Source organism: Chroicocephalus ridibundus, chromosome 4 (assembly GCF_963924245.1).
Source record: "Chroicocephalus ridibundus chromosome 4, bChrRid1.1, whole genome shotgun sequence".
Taxonomy (NCBI): Eukaryota; Metazoa; Chordata; class Aves; order Charadriiformes; family Laridae; genus Chroicocephalus; species Chroicocephalus ridibundus.
In genome coordinates, this window is record NC_086287.1 from 66,006,463 (window position 1) to 66,028,423 (window position 21,961).

General features: G+C 38.1%; 1 protein-coding gene across 1 annotated transcript; it reads right to left on the reverse strand.

Moving 5' to 3' along the window:
• Positions 1-5,792: 5,792 nt before the first annotated feature.
• LRRC9 (leucine rich repeat containing 9) lies at positions 5,793-18,494 on the reverse strand. The gene is given in 11 exon segments (XM_063333174.1): positions 5,793-5,968; positions 6,427-6,610; positions 11,197-11,265; positions 14,653-14,715; positions 15,068-15,174; positions 16,796-16,928; positions 17,450-17,475; positions 17,478-17,564; positions 18,275-18,319; positions 18,322-18,358; positions 18,360-18,494. Coding segments are annotated over 11 exon segments (1,062 nt in total).
• Positions 18,495-21,961: the final 3,467 nt, after the last annotated feature.

Genomic DNA, 21,961 nt, shown 5'->3' on the forward strand with positions numbered 1-21,961 from the left:
AGAGATTATTTACGAAGAAGAGATTATTTACAAAGAAGGTGAAATACTGAATTCCCTTAGGATCAGCATTGTAGATATACCCAGGTATTGCTCTGTTAACCCTGTGAGGCTTAAATATTTTACTAGTTTTAATCCTACTGAAAATCAACTATCGTATTCCCCGTATTAACAGGTGCTTCACAAATGACAAGAAGAGAAATATACCATTAGTGGTTCGTAGGCATCCTGTTGCATCTTTTAACTCCAATCTAACTTGTTGATTTTTTTGTATAAGGAGAAAGCATTTAACCCTGTTCAGCAGTGGTACCATGAAAACAGTACTGACCTGATACTAGGGAGCATGTGTCCCAGAATGTGACCTAAAAGAACTGGTAAGATAGTAACATATTATCTTATTATCACTCTCATCTACAAGCAGCTGATGGATGGAGTGACCACCTACTGCTTTGTGCCATCAAAGGATAAAAAGCCAATGCTCTAAAACACAGGTGTTTCCTTTCAAGTGCAAATTATCTTTTTTTAATCATATATTTTTGGTAGAATTTGCCTTCTATTGAAATATAATTTATAACTATAATATTTAAAACTGAACAAAATGAAGCCTGGAAGATCTTAATATTCAGAAAGACAAACAAATGTGATGTTCTGTTTTAAGCGTGGGAATGTAGTAGAGACTCCAGTGGTAAAGCGAAGTTGTTTTGCACATTAAGCAAGGGTTCAGGCTCCTTTTGTACATTAAACAGTGCATTACTAGCTCTCTAATAGAATGGGAAAATTCAAGAAAATCCATTTGTTACTTTTTGAAGTAAAATGAGCTGAAACCTTGTCTTTTAAGAGCTTTGCCTTCCTGTGTGAGTTGTTTCTCCTCCTGATCGTAACAAAGGAAAAATACACGTGCTTTAAACTTTCAAGGGAAATATATATATTGTACGTAGACTGCACTTGAATAAATTAGTTGGCAGCAAATTTAAGTTACTAATAAAAATCATACACAAGTGTTATGATTAACTAGGTCACACACAAACCTAAGGCAAAAAAACCTCCAAAGGGTAACTGTCCCAATAGGCGTCCACCAACCACTCACCCTGTGACCTACATGGCTAATTTTCATACAGCGTTTCCATATGTTGTAGTGGCTCACTAGCATAAAATTGTTAATTGAATGTTAGCTGTCCTAAGAAATGTCGTAGCTGCATGGTACCTTGAATATCCATGGAGGAAAGGACAGTGGGCTGACTTTGGGCATTGAAAGAGCATTGTCAAATGACCTGAAGCAAACTTAAAGCCTTAAAACTATTTGGACTCAGGAAACTAGGAGCTTCCTTCCTACATAGATACACAGTCAGAGTTGAACTTACATTACCATACAAACTAACTCTTTGACTACCAAAGATTAATGAAGAAATGCATGGGTTCCTATGTTTTCTGGTGATGGAATACAACTATAAATTTAGCTTAAATGATTACTGTAGTCTTCCTGCTTTGATGTACCAGTGAATCTTCCGTGAAGTTCAAAAAATAAGTACTGATTAAAGACTGATGCTGTAGACAGAAATAATGAAAAGTATCTCATAAACAACATTCATGTTTCATTTTTACTTTAGGGCTGTGTGCAAAATTTCTCATTATTAATAGAATAAAATAAAAATATAAATTAATAGGTAAATATCAGTAACAGCTGATGCTAAGAGATACTACAAATAAGTTAAAAAGTTTAGGGAAGGTAATGCTTCAAAGAAATATAACCACAGTAAGGTAAGAATTAGGCTGTTAAGACATCTGAATAGCTTTAACTCTGCCTGAAGAGATGCCATGAGGGGAAGGATTAAAAAAGGGGCCGATTTGTCCTAAAACACTACTTCATCTAACATGGGATAATGTGACTAGTGTTGCTTAATCAGAGACAAACATTTTTTTTATTATTATCTGGGTGCCTTAGTGGTGGTGTTCTAATTTTAGCATGTTGGATTTAATAAAAAGTAAGATTAAACTGGAACACCCAGACACTATACATAGTTTTGTAATGTTTCAACAACCTGAGAGAAAGGGGAAAAGATCAAAGAACACATGTGGCATGTGAAGAAATGCAGACCTAGCTACTGGTAGAGGATGCTTGCTACAGCATCTCTTCTATGTTATTTAAAAATATATGGTCTCCATTTGTTGGTTCTTTAATCTGTGAAAATCAATCTATAACACGGGGATGGAGTCATACATGCTGTTTTAAGCCAGAAAAAAACCGCACTTTTTAAGTAAAACAGAAGAACCTCTAAAAGGATCCTGGACAGTGTGCAGTTAAGATAGAATCCAGTCCTGTGAAGAGGGTGATGATAACTGTTTGACTCAGGTGGTGCAGGAGCCAACAAGGAGAGGAGTGCTACTGGACCTAGTACTGACAAACAAAGAGGGACTGGTGGAGGACATTAAAGTTGGTTGCAGCCGTGGCTGTAGTGATCACGAGAAGGCAGAGTTCAGGATCGTGGGAGGTATTCACAAAACAACAAGTAGGATTGCAGCCTTGGACTTCAGGAGGGCTAAATTTGACCTCTTCAAGAAACTGCTTGGAGAGATGCCATGGGCTACGGCTCTGGAAGGTAGGGGGGCTGAAGAGACCTGGTTGATATTCAAATACCACTTTCTCCAAGCTCAGGATCGGTGCACCACTAAGAGCAAGAAATCAGGCAAGGGAAGCAGGAGACCTGCATGCTTGAGCAGGGAGCCTCTGAAAAAGCTCAAGTGGAAGAAGGAAGTTTACAGCAAGGGGAAGAAGGGACTGACCACTTGGGAAGATTACAAGAATGCTGTCAGAGTATGCAGGGATGAAACGAGGAAAGGCAAGGCCTCCTTGGAATTAAACCTGGCAAGGGGTGTCAAGGTCAACAGGAAGGATTTCTTCAAATATATCAGAGGCAAAAGGAAAACTGGAGAAAATGTAGGCCTGCTGTTGAATGAGACAGGAGCCATGGTGACAGAGGATGCGGAGAAGGCGGAGTTACTGAATGCCTTCTTTGCTTCAGTCTTTACTGCTCAGGCCAGCCCTCAGGAGTCCCAGACTGTGGAGGTAACAGGGAAAGTCTGGATGAAGGAAAACTTCCCCTTGGTTGAGGATGATCAAGTTAGAGATCAGTTAAGTAAACTGGATATCCACAAGTCCATGGGTCCCGAAGGGATGCACCTGGGAGTGCTGAGGGAGCTGGCAGAAGCCATTGCTGGGCTGCTTTCCATCATTTTTGAAAGGTCCTGGAGAACAGGCAAGGGGCCTGAGTACTGGAGGCCTGGTGACCAATGTCAATCCAGTCTTCAAAAAGGGCAAGAGGGAAGACCCAGGGAACTACATGCTGGTCAGCCTCACCTCCATCCCTGGAAAGATGATGGAACAGCTTGTTCTGGGTGTCATCTCAAGGGATGTGGAGGAAAAGAAAGCTATCAGAAGTACTCAACACAGATTCACCAAGGGGAAATCATGTCTGACTAATCTGGTAGCCTTCTACGATGGCATGACTAGATGGATAGATGAGGGGAGGGCAGTGGATGTTGTCCAACCTTGACTTCAGCAAGGCTTTTGACACAGTCTCCCACAGCATCCTCATAGGGAAGCTTAGGAAGTGTGGGTTAGATGAATGGACAGTGGGGTGGATTGAAAACTGGTTGAAAGACGGAGCTCAGAGGGTTGTGATTAGGGGCACAAAGTCTAGTTGGAGGTCAGTGACGAGTGGTGTTCCCCAGGGGTCAGTACTGGGTCCAGCCCTGTTCAATATATTCATCAATGACCTGGATGAGGGGATAGAGTGCACCCTCAGCAAGTTTGCCGATGACACAAAGCTGGGAGGGGTGGCTGACACACCGGAAGGCTGTGCCGCCATACAGAGAGACCTGGACAGGCTGGAGATCTGGACAGAGAGGAACCTTATGAAATTCAGTAAGGGCAAGTGTAGGGTGCTGCACCTGGGGAGGAATAACCCCGTGCACCAGTACAGGTTGGGGGCTGACCTGCTGGAGAGCAGCTGTGTGGAAAGAGACCTGGGAGTCCTGGTGGACAACAGGATGACCATGAGCCAGCAATGTGCCCTTGTGGCCAAAAAGGCCAGTGGCATCCTGGGGTGCATCAAGAAGAGTGTGGCCAGCAGGCTGAGGGAGGTTATCCTACCCCTCTATTCTGCCCTGGTGAGGCTGCATCTGGAGCACTGTGTCCAGTTCTGGGATCCCCAGTTCAAGAAGGACAGGGAGCTGCTGGAGAGGGTGCAGCAGAGAGCTACTAAGATGATTAGGGGACTGGAACACCTCTCTTGTGAAGAAAGGCTGAGGGACTTGGGTCTCTTCAGTCTGGAAAAAAGACGGCTGAGGGGGGATCTTATCAACACTTATAAATACTTAAAGGATGGGTGTCAGGAGGATGGGGCCAGGCTCTTTTCAGTGGTGCCCGGGGACAGGACAAGAGGTAACGGGCACAAACTTGAACATAGGAAGTTCCACCTAAACATGAGGAGGAACTTGTTTCCTTTGAGGGTGGCAGAGCACTGGAACAGGCTGCCCAGAGAGGTGGTGGAGTCTCTGTCTCCGGAGACATTCAAACCCCGCCTGGACACATTCCTGTGCAACCTGCTCTTGGTGACCCTGCTCTGGCAGGGGGGTTGGACTAGATGATCTCCAGAGGTCCCTTCCAACCCCTATCATTCTGTGATTCTGTGACTAGATCAAGGCTATGGGGAATTTAGTTCTGTATTAGTTAGTCATGCTGAGTAGTCACTTCCTCTGACCACTGCTTTCTCAAATGTAACATCTGATTCAGCGTGGGACTATCTGGTTTAAATAAGGTTTATTTAAAGTGTTTCCTCTCTAGAGGTTTGGTGATATTAGTCACCAAAAATATATGTTCCTTTGGAAACTGTTCCTGTCATCTCTGTGCATATGTAAATACCAATTGAGGATGGTTGTGGAGAAGCATCTTTGGGTACAAGACCTTAATTATCTCTCTCTTTCATTGGCAAATACAGCCTACAGCTTTTAAACACATTTTTTCCGGTAAGGAAAAAACATAACTTATACCATGGTGTACAGGTATAATAATATATGAAGTATACCTAAGAAAAATGCTTGTTTGGGGTTAATCTTACATGAAAAGCAACTATGCATACCGATGCCAGCAAGAATCACCTCACTAACTTACACAACTGATTTTGAGGGAATCACTTTAAATAGTAAATGTTAGTAATCAAGATGGAAATTTAGAAGTCCTAGTGCCAGGCCTGTTTGTTCGCTTCCCTGTTGTGGAGAAACGTTTGATACAATAAGAAAACGCTGTTGTAACTTTCAGTCACACACTGGCTCATTCCAGCTGCTGGCAGTCAGTAATAGCAAGATACTGCTGTTTGTATCACAACTATTATATCTATTTAACCACAGTAACAGCTTTACCCTTGCATTTCTGCTACCATACTTAACAGTCTTAATTACTAAAAAAAAAAGAGACTTCATGCAACAGAAAACAAACAAAAAACTAAACCGGAAAGTCTTGAGTTAGTAACAGAACAGGATTAAGCACGAATTTGGGAGATACCAACTTATTTCTGTTAAACAGCTGGCTCCATTTTATAGTATAGTCATTGTTCTAATTGCAAAATTCTAAATTGTTGTCTAGATGTTTTCTTAGATGCATTGCAAGTTTTATCAGAAGAAAGAGAGTAAACACACTTTTGGTGGATCTGGAAACTGAGGTAAAGAAAATATGGCAGCATTTAGAGAAAGAAAAATAACATTTGAAGAAGCAGCAGTGTTTAGGGGTGGTAAGAGCCTCACCTGCCTGCATTTTCTGTGTTGCCCTGATGCAGCTGGCTGGTTGGAGAAGTAGCACTGTGGTGCACCAAATGGTTTAGAAGATTAGTTGCCGCTCCTTTGGCTTGCCTAAGAGCTCTTTCTGCATGGATGCTTCAAAGATTAGTTGTTGTAATTCCTGGGTTCTTAGACTTATCTGTGACACAAAATGCACACGGATATTCTCCCTGCAAGGTTTCACCCTAGCTGCCAGTCATCAAGTACTGCACTCATTCTTCTTTTCTTCTTAATTTTCCTCTCCAGAACAATGTTGCATCATTCCTTTCAGTTCCTGGCAAAGTTAAAACTTTAATAAATTAAAAGACAAACAAACAACCCAAAGCTTTTGAAAGCACTGAAAGGCTAATTCTTCTATCAATGATTCAGACTGAACCTGAAGATCCATCCTAGACTGGAGAACTGATATTTATTCCTCCAGAAAACACATTTCTCAGCTCTGGGAAGGTTGTGAGAAACTTACAGACTTGCAATATACCCAGGGAACATAAAAATGCCCTCTTAAAAATGCTTTACATGGCCATATAATAAGTAGCATGAAGGAGTATAACTATATTAGGCATTCAGGAATATGTAATCCTGTTTGTTTATGATTACTTTCATTTGACTTATTCAGTAGAAGCTCTTCAAGTTCATGACCAAATATAAGATCAGAGCCAAATAAACGGTTAATGTTTTCATTCAGATTCCCATTTGTGATTCTGAGAGGATTATGTCTTGTAAAGTTTGCTGGCAGTGTAGGAAATCCACAGTCCTTCGGAGAGTTTGCAACTGGGAAAGCCTTCATAAGAAAAATGAAAACAAAAATAAAGATTACTTATCTTGGTCTTTATGGTAGAAATGTCTTTTTGGTTTTCCAGTAATATAAACAGTAATGATTAACTTTTTGTGAGTGAAGAACTGTCAGATCAGTTCTTCAAATTACTCTTGTGAGCTTAAGATTGGACTATTGCACTTTCTAGATAAGCTGTCAAACACAGAAGCTATGTAAGCTGTGTACATTAACAACCTCCAGTAGCTACAAAACTCAAATGCTTGAAACAAAATTGTAACCACTTCAAGAACAAAGCTACTGTAATGCACTGAAGCTGTTTTCACTGCGAAAGATGGAAAACAATACATTTTCAGTTGTAAACCCATTACAAGGGATGGCTTGCAGGGGGCTGATAGAAATTAATCTTTGGAAGGATCTTATAGTACTTATAATAATAAGTAATTATAAGAAGGATCTTATAATACTTAGTAGTTCCTAAGTCTCACGTTGTGACACCACTTCCTGCAGCAACTGATTTAAGGCTGTGTGCCAGTCTGTGCTGAGTTGTTAATTTTGTTAAAACTGGGTACAACAATGACAACGGTGATTGCCTCCTGTAAATCATCTCTAATTCACCAGTGACAACATTAAAATATTTAACCAATAGTATAAAAAAAGAAAATATTTTTATGTACAAAGTGTTCTGGTGTCTACCTAAAACAGTACTAAATAAAAAGTGCCAGCCTACTTTCTGCTGGGAAAATCTGTTTTGAAGCTTAAGATCAAAAGCACTTTTTAAGCTTAAACACTACCATACGGTTTCATTCTTACTTTCTAACAAGCACTTTAAAAAGCACAACTAAAATGCAACTGACAAACTTGAAAAATCTTTTGTGTTGTTCCACTTGAACGATCTAATGAGAAAATGGCTCAGTTCTGTTGTAGCTAATGAGGTATAACATCTTCACTGAACCTGAATATGAAACAGAGATTTCTCTAAAGATATAGTCTTAACACGCTTCTATTGCTTTACGCATTCTGCCATATTTTTATTTAAGTGATGTCCAATGAATAAAAGCACAGGTCAGTTTTGAAATAAAACATTTACACATGAAATCACTCAATCCAAAAGTGCTTTGAACTCTTTGTACAAGCATTGTGGCTTCAAGGGGGAAAGTGTGTTTCACTAACTTACTGAGGTCCTGAGTCTGCAAACAGAGATATTAACATAGCCAGACAGAGATCTGTGATAACACATTTTTGACAGATGAAGTTCTGAGACAGAACCCAAGTGTACAAGGGTTTTAACCTATCTGGTTTCAGCAGGGACCTTCTATCAATGTGAAGAATGAGATTTGGCAAAACAGTGAAGATACCACTAATATCAGTATCAAATAATAGCATTTATTCTGGTAGTACCTAGAAGCTAATATCCTACTAAAGGGCTTTATTTGTATAATAATATATTTATTCCAAGAAATTTATGCAAGGATATAATAAGGACATAACCCATAGGTGTGGGAAGCATAAGATAACAGCAAAGAGGTTAGATTCAGTGCATCAAGTAGTATTTGCAGTTCATCAACAGTTTAGATGTGGTTGGGCACGGTGACAGCATCATGGCAATAAAAAATTTAAGGAGACAATTGGAGTAGAATAACCTTGTGGTGTAGGTGTCTACTGGTAGTGCTTTGTATCTATAAAGCAAAGAGGTTTGAGGAAAAGCTGGACAGGTTGATGAGGACGGCAGAATAAAACTGATCGTACCAGTGATTCTCATCATCCTTAGTACTTGCATTTCAGATGTGTAAAAGAACTGTTTCTGTGTTCTGTAAAATATGAAACCGAGACATGAAGGGAGAACTGGCTTGAAGAACACAGAGAGGGAACAGACTCTAGATCTCCTCATTACTCTATTGGTCCTTCTGGGGAAACTGATGGTTCAAATGCATACTGCAGTCTTTTGAGCTGGAAGGAAAGAAGTCTGTCCTTCAAACAAATCTCCAGAGAAGTTTCATGCTGTGATACAGAAAACACAGATCTGCTGTGGGACAACAAACTCTTTCAGTGAGCGGGGTCATAGTGATAAACAGAACCACAGAGACAATGAACCTTCTGTTCATAGGAGACATGTGCTGGGCTAGCCTCCTCTCTGACTCCTTGCTGTTGTTATTGTTATTCTTGTATTTAGGAAACCTAACAGTGAATCCTACTAAAAATCTCTGTTTCAGTGAATTTATACTGTAAAATGAGATGAGGCACACCCAATGAAGGCAGACAGACTGACAGATGGGTGAGCACAAGAAAATAATGAGCAATAAAATTGGTCAGTGTGACAGACAATGGTCACAGCAGATGCCCAACTGCTGTGAAGCTTTCTTTTGGTTTCATAGTCGGTGATAATTTCAGGACAAGGTTTGGAGTAAAACAACAAGGTAGCTTTTCCAGGGACCCCCTTCCCAACAAAAGGAGTAGCAAAGGTAGAAATATGGCAGTGAAAAAGGGGTGTTGATAACCAGTAACAGCGGTCAGCTCATGGTATGCAATTGCATCTCAAGGCATTAGGACATGACCTCACCCTCAACAAGAAGCATGGGGATAGGCAAGATTGAACCACAGCAGGGGAGACAAGTACTTTGATGAGAGGGACAGCGAGAACTCACACAAAGCAAAAGGCTTATGGGCAAAGCAATAAATGAAGAACATTATCTGGACGAGATAGTATCTTTCAAGACAAGACAATGTGATATTGCATTATCAAATTACAGTTGAAAATAATTATGAAGGTAACTATCAGCAAGAAGAGAAACTGGAATCAGATGTGTCAAGAATCCCCTTTACCAAGCGAAGACGGACAGAGAAGTTATATCACTTTGAAATTACTGTTTAAAACACTGATGCAGCATTGCTGTGATACTGCGTTATGTAGTAACATTATAACAGAATTGTGTTCCTCTGCAACTTCTATAAAAAATTACCAGACACAGATACCCTGTTAAAGTAGGGGTACTTCTTTTCCTTCTGTTCTTCTTCCAATGGACATACTTGCATGACAGTGGTACCACATCTCCTTAACATATATATGAGGATTTGGTTCATCAAATGTGCACCTGCAAATTCGATTTCTCCCCATGACCTCATTCTACCTGTAACCCAGACTATCCAAAAGCTGTGCAATTACACAGGAGTATGAACTGAGGGTGAACCCTGCTGGAAGAAATGAGTGGATTTACTGCAGCATGGGACTTCAGGGTAAGTATAAGTTACTGCTGGGGGTAAATTTCACATTTTTGAACAATAAAATCCATGGTGTTATCTATATCTATAGATAGATGAGCAGGAAACCCTGGATTGGCAATTTCCCAAAATAAATATGTTTGTCTTTTTTCCTTGTGAAGAGCGTGACTGTTCTTGCCATTACTGGTTAACATTCAGTTTGCTTGACATTCTCCTGCCATTTCATCATCCATTTCAGAAGGCAGTTCATTTCCCACTCTGTATAACCCTGTGAAAGTTGGTTTAAAAAATGTTCTAAGTGCAAAAATATTCTTTTGAGTCAACCACTGAAATCAGAGAGCATGACTGCACCATAGGTACTACTGCTCCAACATGCCCCTGCCTTCTCCCTTCATTTTTTCTAGCTGTTGCTTTAGACCAGAAACTGCTGGTTAATGGTAAAAGCAAGTTAAGGGGCATTTAGAACTTGGACCTTCCACCTAATCTTCAAGGGTCTATTTCTGAAAACGTGCCATATGAACTATATTTTCAGCTGAAAGAAAGCCACGTTTTTTTCTCAAAACTAACAATGAAAAACATATTTTTGTTTCCATTTATGTTTCGTGTTACTTTAAAGCTCAGCAGTGGTAAGATACTTAAATACATGAAGCTGAGATCCTACAAACTTTATTCAAACACTTAGCCCTACTGAGTTCCACTTGTCCTTTTATGGTTACCAGGAAAGCCTTTTCTACTATGTGAAGTGTTAGCTGTCTTCTAGCTAGGTCCCATAGCTAGGTATTTATAAAATCAGAAAGACTAGAGTCTTCTTTACTGTGTTCTAATAGTTTGTTTCCAGTGACAAAAAAGGCAAACCAACAGTACTATACTGAAAAACAGAAGCATGCCTGGAAAAAAAGAAATCTGAAATTTCCTTTTGGGATTTTTTTCAAGGAGTGATGTGCAAAACAACAGCAACAAAGATTGCTATTGAGCTATTTTAAAAATAAAATCCAGTATATCAGAAATCCTTTAACATATTTTGATATTTCTTAACAGATCTGACCTGCTTTGGAGTATTGAAAGGAGATCCCATCACTGCAACATACTCATGCAAACACATACATTTTAAATTTATTTTGCATCACTATGAAGAACAGTATGCTGAAGAAAGAGTGCCTCCTGATCATAGTATGGCACTGAGACAGTCACAGTGAGGCAATGTGATCATCACACACACTGTGAAGCTTCCAGCCTTAAAACAATAGCAGATACTTAGGAATGACCTGGTTATGGAGAAATTCCTAACAGTTTTAATGATTATAAAGAGTAAATATTCAGTGTATAAAATGAAATACACATCTAGTTTATTTAACAATGCAAACAGATATACTCACTGGATTTCCGTGCTTTGAGATCACCTTAACGCTGGGAATAAATTGAAGGTTTTCTAGTTCAGATGATTCCTGTCCAAAAGTTAAAAAATACACCACATGTCAGAAGTTCTCAAAATCTTGCAACTGGTATATGTATCTTGAGGAAAATACCGGTCATTTTTCTCAGGCAAATCCATAGAAGAAAATGATAATTTTGTCTGAAAACAGTCCACCGTATTTATCCCACTGAATCTACAGCATTAATAAAAATATACTGTACTTGAATTCTGTTGAAGTCCAGAAAGAGTTTCTGTAATTTTACCAAAGGTTGTAAACTGTTCAGTTCTTGTATTCGGTTTTGCTCCAGATGAAGAGTCAAAAGACCATTCTGTCTAGCAACGAAATCTTGTGAAATCATTTTAATGCCGTTACGGTCCAATACCAACTCCTGCAGAAAATGGAGAAACTGCAGAAACCTTTAAGTCCTTCAATTTGGCTGATATAGCTTCCTAATATAGCAAGAGTAAATACATGGAATCATCTTTTTCTCCAAATTCTGCATCCCTAAACCAATAAAACAAACAAGGGTATCAAGCACAATTTTTCTTGGACAAACGAACTTCAGCATTTCCCATCCCCCTCGCAAAAAAAAATAAAAAAAAAATTATTAAGAGCATATATGCATGACTGCAATTTCACTAATCTCTGGAACAGGTTTCATAGGAATTACACCTGTATGTGATGAAAAAATCTGATGAGAAATGAAACAAATTATACCACTTGGAAGTGGAAATACTACATAGAGACTTCTACTCTGTGGAAACTAGGTGAAGCTTTCTGCATCCAGACCATGAAAATCAAACAAATAAGTAAACCCCCTCCTCTGCTTACAGAAGTCTGAGGACATGAAAAGAAAAGAGCTGTAACCTGCTGTTTAATTTCGTAAAATACTTATGGCAACCTTTGTGTGTATTCTCACGACAGTTGAATGAAAATAGGGCAAAATAAAACAACATTTTCCACTAATTTGCTTGTAAAAGCTTAATTTCTGTTATGTCTGACCTGTAATTAGGTAGCATGAGGTAATAGATTAAAAAAGAGAATGGAAAAGAGAGTTCTAATTTTAGCTTTGCTTCTTCCTTACAACCTCAATTTCCATAAAACCACTAAATATTGGTGATTGCTGAGCAGGTAGTTGACATGACTTGATTATAATCATACATCACAAACAAAACAATATTCACACTGTAAGTTAATATGTAATATTAATTTGTGTTAAGATGTGTAAATATGTACTATGCATATTTTCTGCTTTACTCAGGCTTATCTCACAAAGTCACAAAAAGTAAGAGCTAATTCAACTTCTGGAGAAAGTGTCAAGAGGATCTGAGGAAGGTTCAAGAACATTTCTGTTCCTAGAATATCTCAGAATTGATAAAGAAGGCAACATTCATAAAGAAGATGGTATCCACTTAGCAGGTAATTAAAAGCAGCTATAATAAATGGAAAAATAAAGAAATTGACAGCAAGAAGTAAAAACTTCCAAAAAACTGATGAAAAGAGCACATGCACCTCAGGGGGCACTGAAAAATAGTTTGAAAGTATATCAATAACAGACGTAATCTTGACAATGGTTCTGGATCATTACTAACTGAACATGGTAGAAGTATCAATAAACCTTAAATGAAGCATAGTTGTTTACTTAATACTTTTGTGCTGTATTTGTGGGGAAAAAAGGGGGCAATGTTATTCATATCATACAGTACTAATGAAATAATTTCCGTTCCAGTATTGACTTAAAGGCTGTTAAGTAGCAGCTGCTGAGCTAGAATCTGACGTGTTCAAATCAGTGACTCTGAGTAAGTCATATTCTAAAAAAGCTGGCTGAGAAACAACATGGAGTATTTATGTTGACTTACACTAAGTTTGGGAACATCAGCCAAGTTTCAGTGGCCTGCAAGGAAGCTAAAATTTGTCATCATTTAAAAAGGGAAAGGGGAGGAGGCTGGAAGGCATTAGTGTAAAAAAAATCCCTCCCATCAACAAGAGGGGCATTCCTACAGTTACTGAACATTTATTTCAAGTCCTTTTTGAACCCCCAGTCTGTGTAAAGAATGTTCATCTCTCATGAGGAAGCAGATAAGCAAAATGAGCACAGAAATTTGTCACACTATGATGGAAGCCCAGACAGTCCACATCCATGTGTACTTCTGCCAATGTCCCTTTTCCCCAGAAAATCTGAAAACAGACTCATGTTTTTCCCACGCTCCAGATGCTGAGCATATGCAAAGAATGAAGACAAGAAGAGCTGGGTGAAGTCTTAAGAAGTATGCACACAACAAACAGATTTTGCAGGATTCTCTGATGCTCTGTCACTGTTACTTTCATAAAACTTGATCAATGTATAGAAGGAATTCTGCATGGTGACTTTGCAAGACTCGTCTGATATCATAAAACTGAACTTGACCATGGATGTTGCCTTATATATGTAGAAATAAGTAAATGAATCCTGACAGGTCCCTGAAGTTTCAGTCCTGAAAGAGTGCACAGATGAGAAATGCAAACTGAAAGGTAATTTGAAAATGCTCTTTAGGACACAGGCTGATCTAACGTTGATGGCAAAAGGAAAAAGAAAGAAGTATGACCATCTCCTTTAGAGGATGATGAAAAGAATATCACTTATGAAATGAGCAAAGGAAAGGAGTTTAATGGCAGAATGAATGACTGCTTAGACTACACACGACATTGCAGAAGACTTTTGGATGATTATACAAAAGCCTTCTTTATGTCCATAAAAGGTACTGTAGTCTGAACTGGCTGAACTCATTGATTCTAACAAGGGGTTGTGATGGCCATCAGGATACTATAAAGTGTAAGGCAGCTGAATTTCCACAGGTCAGGCTCAAGTTACTGAAATACTATCTCAATATATTCCTCACTATCTGAATATATTCCTATAATTAAGTGAAAACAGAATATGAATGATCAATCTGATCAGAGGCACATGCACACACTCTCCCAGATCAAACCAGCAACCAGAGAGAGGCAGATGGTACCCTTACTCAAAATGAAATCCTTTGCAGGAAGGTGAAAAAACTTCAATATATGCCTAACCACCTATGCAATAGGATCCAAAGAACAGAGGACAGCAGACTGGTATAGTTAGTTTGATGAAGAAGTGGCCTAACAAGTTGTTCACAAAGAACTCAGGAAAGAAAAGCCAACCAGATGATGCCAAACATACCATATGTGTGCAAAACAAAGAAACCCCTTATATACTGGGTTTCTTCAAGCTAGGAGAGGGGGAAAAAAGGGAGATCCAAAGCTATTGACACTGAAGATACCTCTTTCCTCCTCTGTGCAGTAAAGGAAAGATAAAAGTATATTTTAAAAGCTGACGGTACTTGCTTCCATTGGCAAGTCCTCGCTGTCCATAGCCACAAGAGGCCACCTTTCAGTACAGCTGCTGTCTGTTACCTGATTTGGGAGCTTTTGTCCAGGCAGTATTTATTCAGTGTGACTGTAGTTCAGACACAATACCTGTAAAAAGGAAACATAATTAATCAAACAGAATGTTCCTCTGCTAACACATTAGCAAAACTGCCAATTACATTCTTCTGATTCAGAAATTTGATCTCTAGAAAGATGATTGGTCCATTTAAAGTGCTTAAAAAGATTTGGTGCAATTCATTGATTTTGGATCAGATGACTGCAATAATACTGTAAAATTGAAACAGTGGTTGCAATCATCTTTGTGCTGATTGCAAAGAACACAAAACAACACAAAAAACCACAAACAACAGAGAGATTAAAGGCTATTTTCAATCAAGGGAAATTAGTTTGTCATTAATATTATTACAAAAAAATAGAAAAGACTGTGTCATTAACCCACTTTGGCATAAGGAAGGAAGATTAAACCAGTGAAGAACATGAGATTATTGTTCTGTAAATTCACAGTGCAGATATTTCTAAACTGGTCTGCTAGCACCAGCTCTACAGCTCAGAATTAAGTAAAAAAAGACAAGTATGGATCGAGAATGCAAGTAACATGGAAAAATAAGATAGAAATGAGATATATAGCATGAGCAGATCCATAACATGCTGGCTTTGGGGTAAGAAATGCAACATGCTCCTATGAAAGAAGCACCCTGATGAAAATCTCACAAGAAATTCACAGTTCTTTTTCCAGTAGCAAACAACTTATTTGATTCTGACACCAAAGGCAAGGGTGCTCTGTTTGCTTCTATATCACATTACTGAAATTCCAGCTCCGTAGCTCTTAGGCTGTTTTCATTGCTTTCCAGCAGCACTGGAGCTGCAATTGCTCAGATGGAATATTCTATTCTCCACTTACCCCGAGGCCTCCCAAAGCACCACATGGATTGTAATTGTGTACCTCAGCTGTGTCAAAGCCTGCTTGCAAGGTACTTGTTACTACTCAATGGTAGAAGCAGGATACTCTATTGGTGAGAGGGACATTCTCAAGTAATTTTTAGGAATTCCTAACTGTGCTGTTGATACATCTCTTTAAGAAACTCAGGGCTTGCAATTGTAATACCTTAAAAGGCACGTATTCAGTGTTATCCTATTGCTGTCCAACCTTTTACAACAAAGCCTCCAGGGAATGAATGTCCTTGCAGAAAATAATCCTGACAAGAACGTTTAAATACTTGTATGTGTCTGCACATCTTAAAACAGTCTCCTGAAACCAAGAGTCAAATGAAAAGGGGTTACAATTTCTTTATGAACAAGACCTACTCAATTCCACAGGAGTATTGACGCTGATATTCCTGGCATGGTGACACTGTTGCTGAAGGCCCTCTAGGCTATTTGAGATCAAAAGATGATCATGGACTATGCCATGAAAATTGTCTTCACGTGTTACATCAGATAGGGACTTTCACTGACAGATGCAGGATACTGGGAAAGAATAAAATACAAATATTTCTCTAAGAAGACAAATACATACATACAACCCATAGAAATACTTCCCTGAAGATTAATTTCAGGATGATGTCTGCAAACAAATGTGATTACTGCTGTGCAAAATACTTCTGTTGCAGAACAGTGACTGTCTCACTAGGTGCCCATACTAGTGGTCAGTTAAGGATGCATTTAATGCAGCCAATCACAGGTCATTCTTGCTCTGAATTCATGTAGAGCTACAATGGACAAGGCAGGTTTTTATGAAATCAGAAGATTGGAGAAGCAGCACTGCACATATATACATGTCTGTTCTCACTTTGGCCAAATTTGTTCTGAAAGGAATCAGATCAGATGGGTTTTGATCAAATAAAATCTCTCTCCTAGATATATTTGGTCTGGAGCCAGTACCCTATCTCTCCTAGATATTTTCTGTCAAACTGTGTGCAGGCAGCACCACTCCCAAAATGAAAAATTGAAGCATCTAGAGAAAGGATATTTCTTCGACAAAACAGTGGAAAATAACCCTTTGTGATGAAATATTACACTATGGATCAGTCAAGGGAATTTGGCCTACAAATGCTAGGGAATTATCAGGCATATTTGCTGAATACATGTTCTAGCTTTACATTTTCAAGTTGTAACTAAAATATTAGATGCTACTTTTAATAGATAATGCATTTCTGAAAATCAGTGCACCTGACATTAGAGGTTGTCCAATTTAATTATTGCATTTCCGTGAAGTCTGAGTGTCCCCTTTTACCTGCAATCATGTCAGAGGTGAGTTTGCCTCCAAACAAATCTTTTGCACTTTTTTATTCTTTTGGCTGCTGTTAAATGCATTTGAAGTTATGTCTGCTATATTAGTGCAGATCTAGAACTATCCAGTAATATAGGCAAAAAACATTGTACAATTCAATGAATTAAAAATGTTTAAAATCAAAGTAACTTAAAAAGTGCTATTTTGTCTTCATATGAGCAGATCTGGATGACTGTTTTATTATGGAACAAATTAATGGAGATAGTCTGTGTTCTCTCAGTTTGCAATACAGATTTGTAAGTAATGTAGACTAATTTCTTAGGTGTTAGAAATTATTAAGCTCCAAAATTGCAGTTAAAACCTTGGGAATCCTAACAACATGCCAGGACACTATTGTACTAGGCATTGTTACAAAAAAAGGCAATTTCTACCCCATAATTACTAAAGAGAGACAGAAACAGACAAAGGAGTATTATGGAGTATATGAGAAGATTACGCACATATTAACAAGTTTGATCAGCTGGGTTTTGATTTGTTAAAGAATTATTTTTTAAAAAGTTGTAGTAATAATCTGCATACAGAATAATTTGCTACTGCGATGCCATCTAAGCTTTGAGAAGATGGAATAATACAAATTGTTGGTAGTGATCTTGTTTCCAGACTATTCAATTGCTACTCATGTCCAAAATCATCAGATTAGTTAAACGCCAAGTAGAAAAAAGCATGGGTTTATTAATATACCTTTAAAACATCCATATATAGGTGCATTCAAAATACTTTGTTTTCGGTTCCTTCCTCAGCCGGCATCCGCATGACTCAAAACTGAGAAATCACTTAACAAAATCCGGATATCTTCATTTAGATTAATAGCACTTTTCAACACTCAAGCCACAAATAAAGCCTTTAAAGTGAGTGAAAACCATACCAACATTGCCTTAAAAGCTTTTGAGTTCTCACATGGTTTTACAGAGTCTGAACATAAATAAGAATTCGGGCCTCAGTCTCCAATTAGTGTCTGAATCCAGCCAACAAAGTTTATAATACATACATTACCATTCCAGGTAAGCTGAAAAGAACTGGAACTGCTGCAGGTGTAATTGTTGGTTATTTGACATGAGTTGCAGAATTATTCCATGGATTGTAAACCTTGATTTAGCCTACCTCGTACGCGATTATCTCTGTAAAACATTTTGAACCCAATCCACCTGGAGGGTTCAGTACCTCCTTCTCAGGAGTGAGTATCAATCCAAAAACGTCAGACTGGGGTTCTCATCAGTTCAGGTTCCACTGTAAAGATGGACAAATGCAGCACCCACCTATGTTTAAGTATAGCGCCCTCTATACTTGAACAAGTGGGGAAACACTGTATTTCTAATGTAATAAAGAATAAATTAGTTTTGAAATAGTAAATATTTACCTTTAAATTATATATATCTTGGTTGGTATAAACAAAGTTATTATGTATAGCTCTATTAGGGAGTAAGTTTTCTTTAAACCAACATAAAGATGTGATTCTGTTGTTCTCAATAGAAATGTAATGAGATTTTCAAACACACGTCTTTTGAGGCTGATGATTATTGTTTACACTATGTCTTGAATGTTTGGTGAGCTCTGAAATTCTTTGAGAAATAAACATGATTCACTTGCTATAAAGTGAGCTGTAATAGAAAAAGGTGGCTGATACTGAGGGTAAAACAAGTTACAAGTAACACAGTCGGTGTTACTGGGTCCGACTGTAACTAGATCAGTCATCGGTAGGCGAATTAGATCATGAAACATAGAAAAATATGCACACTTAATAAGAAATACTTATTTTGCTGGAACGTAACTGTTCTGCCTCACTCCCTTTCTTCAGTTCTGCTAAAGATACACTCAGATTTTTTAATATTTGAAAAACTCACTCTGTTGTCAGCGAGGAAAAACTCTCCCTCTAAAATATTTCACTATAAAGAAACATTTCTGCTGTGTCCCAGCTTAACAGCCTGCATTGTCACTACCACGGTAAATATAGTACCATCTAGTGTTGAAATGTAGTTCTTGGAGGTTAAGATAAGACTCGATTCCTTCTATTTGTGTGAAATTGCTGTTGCTAAATGATGCTCATCTTAAATGCTCTTGTTTTTCCAGGATGGAAATATTGAAGAGTGTTGGTCATGCAGATTTAAGACAGTGATCTGTAATAAAACTCAGTATTAGAATTGAAAGAAACTGACCAGTCAATTAATCTGTACATTAATTCCACCTATTTATTCTGTACTCAGTTTCTATGTGTACATTTCCTGCTATCATCAGTGGCAACTTCTTGGATGCAGGATGTGATATTTCCCCATTATACAACAGAGCTACTCTAATAGAATTCAAAAAAGTTCAGCTTCTCCTCCAAAAACGAGAGCTCTAAAACATAAGTATGCCAGCTCTCAAATATACCTTTGCAGTTGAAGCTATCTGAACGTAGAAATTTTTTTCTTGTCTGCATTAGATCTTAGATAGTTTTGTTCAATTTCTTCAATACGTGATTATTTTATTGGCTAGTCTGCTTTACGCATCCTCATTCTACAACAGGACTTTAACGGAAACAGGATTTCAGCCTAACACCAAGGCTGGATATTTAGTCTAGAAGAGTCCGAGTGCAAAGTCAGAGCACAGTTTATCCTAACTTTATAGTTCTTCATGCTTTTTATATACGAACTAAATACGCTTTTCTCTATATCACAGATTAACAAATTCAATAATTTTCTTGTTTGAAATATTCTTGAACAGAAACAAATAAATGTTGATACCAAATGTGTACTTTGCTGCCCAGGTTGTGAAATGACTGCTTATACAGGACCTGGCTTTAGACACCTGGCAGCAAGCTTCATGTAAAGACAAGGCTGTCAGTGATCCGCTCTATAACCTATTTGTATGACTACCACTCCCCCTTTCTGATAATACTACAGTACGTTAGCCAATCATCGCACAATGGAGAAAAGATCACAGAGTCCCAATCAAAAAATTCAAATTGTACTGTGGGGGCCCAAAATATCCAGCGTTATTGTGTTGAGATTGTATCTAAGACAAATAATCACTTAAATATTCAGTGCCATTAGACTGGCTTTGGTGATGACTAAAGAACATTTTTTGCTATATTATTTTATTTTCCAAAGGATTTGTCTTACCCTTTATGAATCCCTTCTCTCTGATGTCACGAAACTTACATGACATCTGCTAAAGCATTAATTCTCTTGGCAATTTTTCTAAACCATGAACTCCCTAATGCACAGAATGAAATGCTACACTTATCAACAGAAATGTGTTTTCCTTTAGCTATTCTATATTCTAATAACAAATTGAACTGACAGAGGAGCTTTTAACCTTTCATACTGTGTAGATTTACATGATTTCAGCTGATGGATCGGAACTGGTTAGGATGACCTTGGATCTTCCTCCACTGACTCTTGAGGCTTTTTGTTAGCTCAGTTTCCTAAGGAAACAAGGCTAATGTGATTGTGCTATTTGTATATCCATCTGCTAGCCTTAACCACTAATTTTGAAACCTATTGGTGAGTTTCAGCCCTATCTGTCAGGCAAGCACTACTCGACTTCCCACCAATCCCATGAAAACAAGCAGCTGAACTACAGTTATAAACTGATGATCCCAGTGAAGGAAAGGCTGCAATATTGGCTCAGCTACAATGCCAGACCCTAGAGGATCCAGGAGAGACCTGTTCTGAATGATCTGAGAAACTCTGAGAGCTCATATCTGGTTAGGCACTGGATAACCCAAAGACAAGGCTCTTTCTTAAGGCAAACCATTTTCCTTCAGTCCTGCTGCGCATCAAGTGCCTGCTTAATTAGTTTATAATTTTAGGTAGTCTTTCAAGGTGAGAGATACTGTTCAAAGGGTTATTGTCAATGTTTGGTCATTTGAAATTAGACTTACTAGCCCTCTTCTTGCAGTGTTTTACATATTGATATTTAGTAGAACTCTGTGGAATTTTAATCCTGCCTGATCACAAGAAATAGATTAGTTAAGAGAGTTCAATACGCACATGGAAAAGCTCATTTGGCTTTAGACATGAAATATACCTAAGCCTCTACATTTTAGGGCAGGGTATATTTGAAGGGTCAGTATTAGAAAACTGTGTTGCTATATGCATTAGAGAATTCATGTTTATAGAATTTACTAGGAGAACTAATGTTTCAACATTATACTTCTGTGACATCAGAAAAAAGTAGGGTTTAAAATTGGCAGAATAAATAAGCTAAGCATGGCTATGTCTGAATTTTCTAATGAAAAATTCTCAGGGTCAATCTCAACTGATCAGGGAGAGAATGCAAAGGAGCTGGCTGCAATTTCCTGAATCTGTCATTATCCTTGCCACCAGTGTCCTTGCTCTGTAAAATTTGTTCAGTATTCTTGAAGCTTCACTGACATTCTCCTTTGATATACTGGAATCCTTAAATGAAGCAAGTAGATTAAGGACTTTGTCTTGCCTTAGGAGGCTATTCTTTAAAAAAACGAGCAAGTGTATCTCATAAGCACATCGTTTCTATAGCCTTAGTGTTTTAAAAAGGGCAATTTTCATATGCTGAAAGCAGTCATGAGCAAAATGAGTGACACAAAAACTTAAGCTAAAAAATGTGAAGGCAAGTTAGGAGAGGTTTGAAGACGCAGAAGGTTAAACACTAAACACCATTATTACACACTTTTTCATTGACAGTTAAAAAATCTCCACCCTTTTATGTTTACAGACTAAAGCAAATATTCATGAGCCCTACTGGATCAGGCCACGGCCACTACAGCAGAAGTGAATGAAAAATAGGAAAAATGATAGCAGTAAGAATAAAACAGTTGTTAGAAATACAGATTACTGAAAATGAAAGATAAAAATGTCAATGAAAACTTGATGGCTAATGTAATCAGAGATTATAATCAGGACCTAATGAAATTCAAGCAATGCTTAATCCTACCTAAGGGTTTTAAAATAGTCAATCAGAATACAGAAGAGAAAGGTTGTTTCAATGCATATTTTTCCCTGCCTTTGTAAAGAACCATGATAAGATGCTCATAATTTACATGGATAAAGAAACACTTTGGTTTTTTTTAATAAATAAAAATAA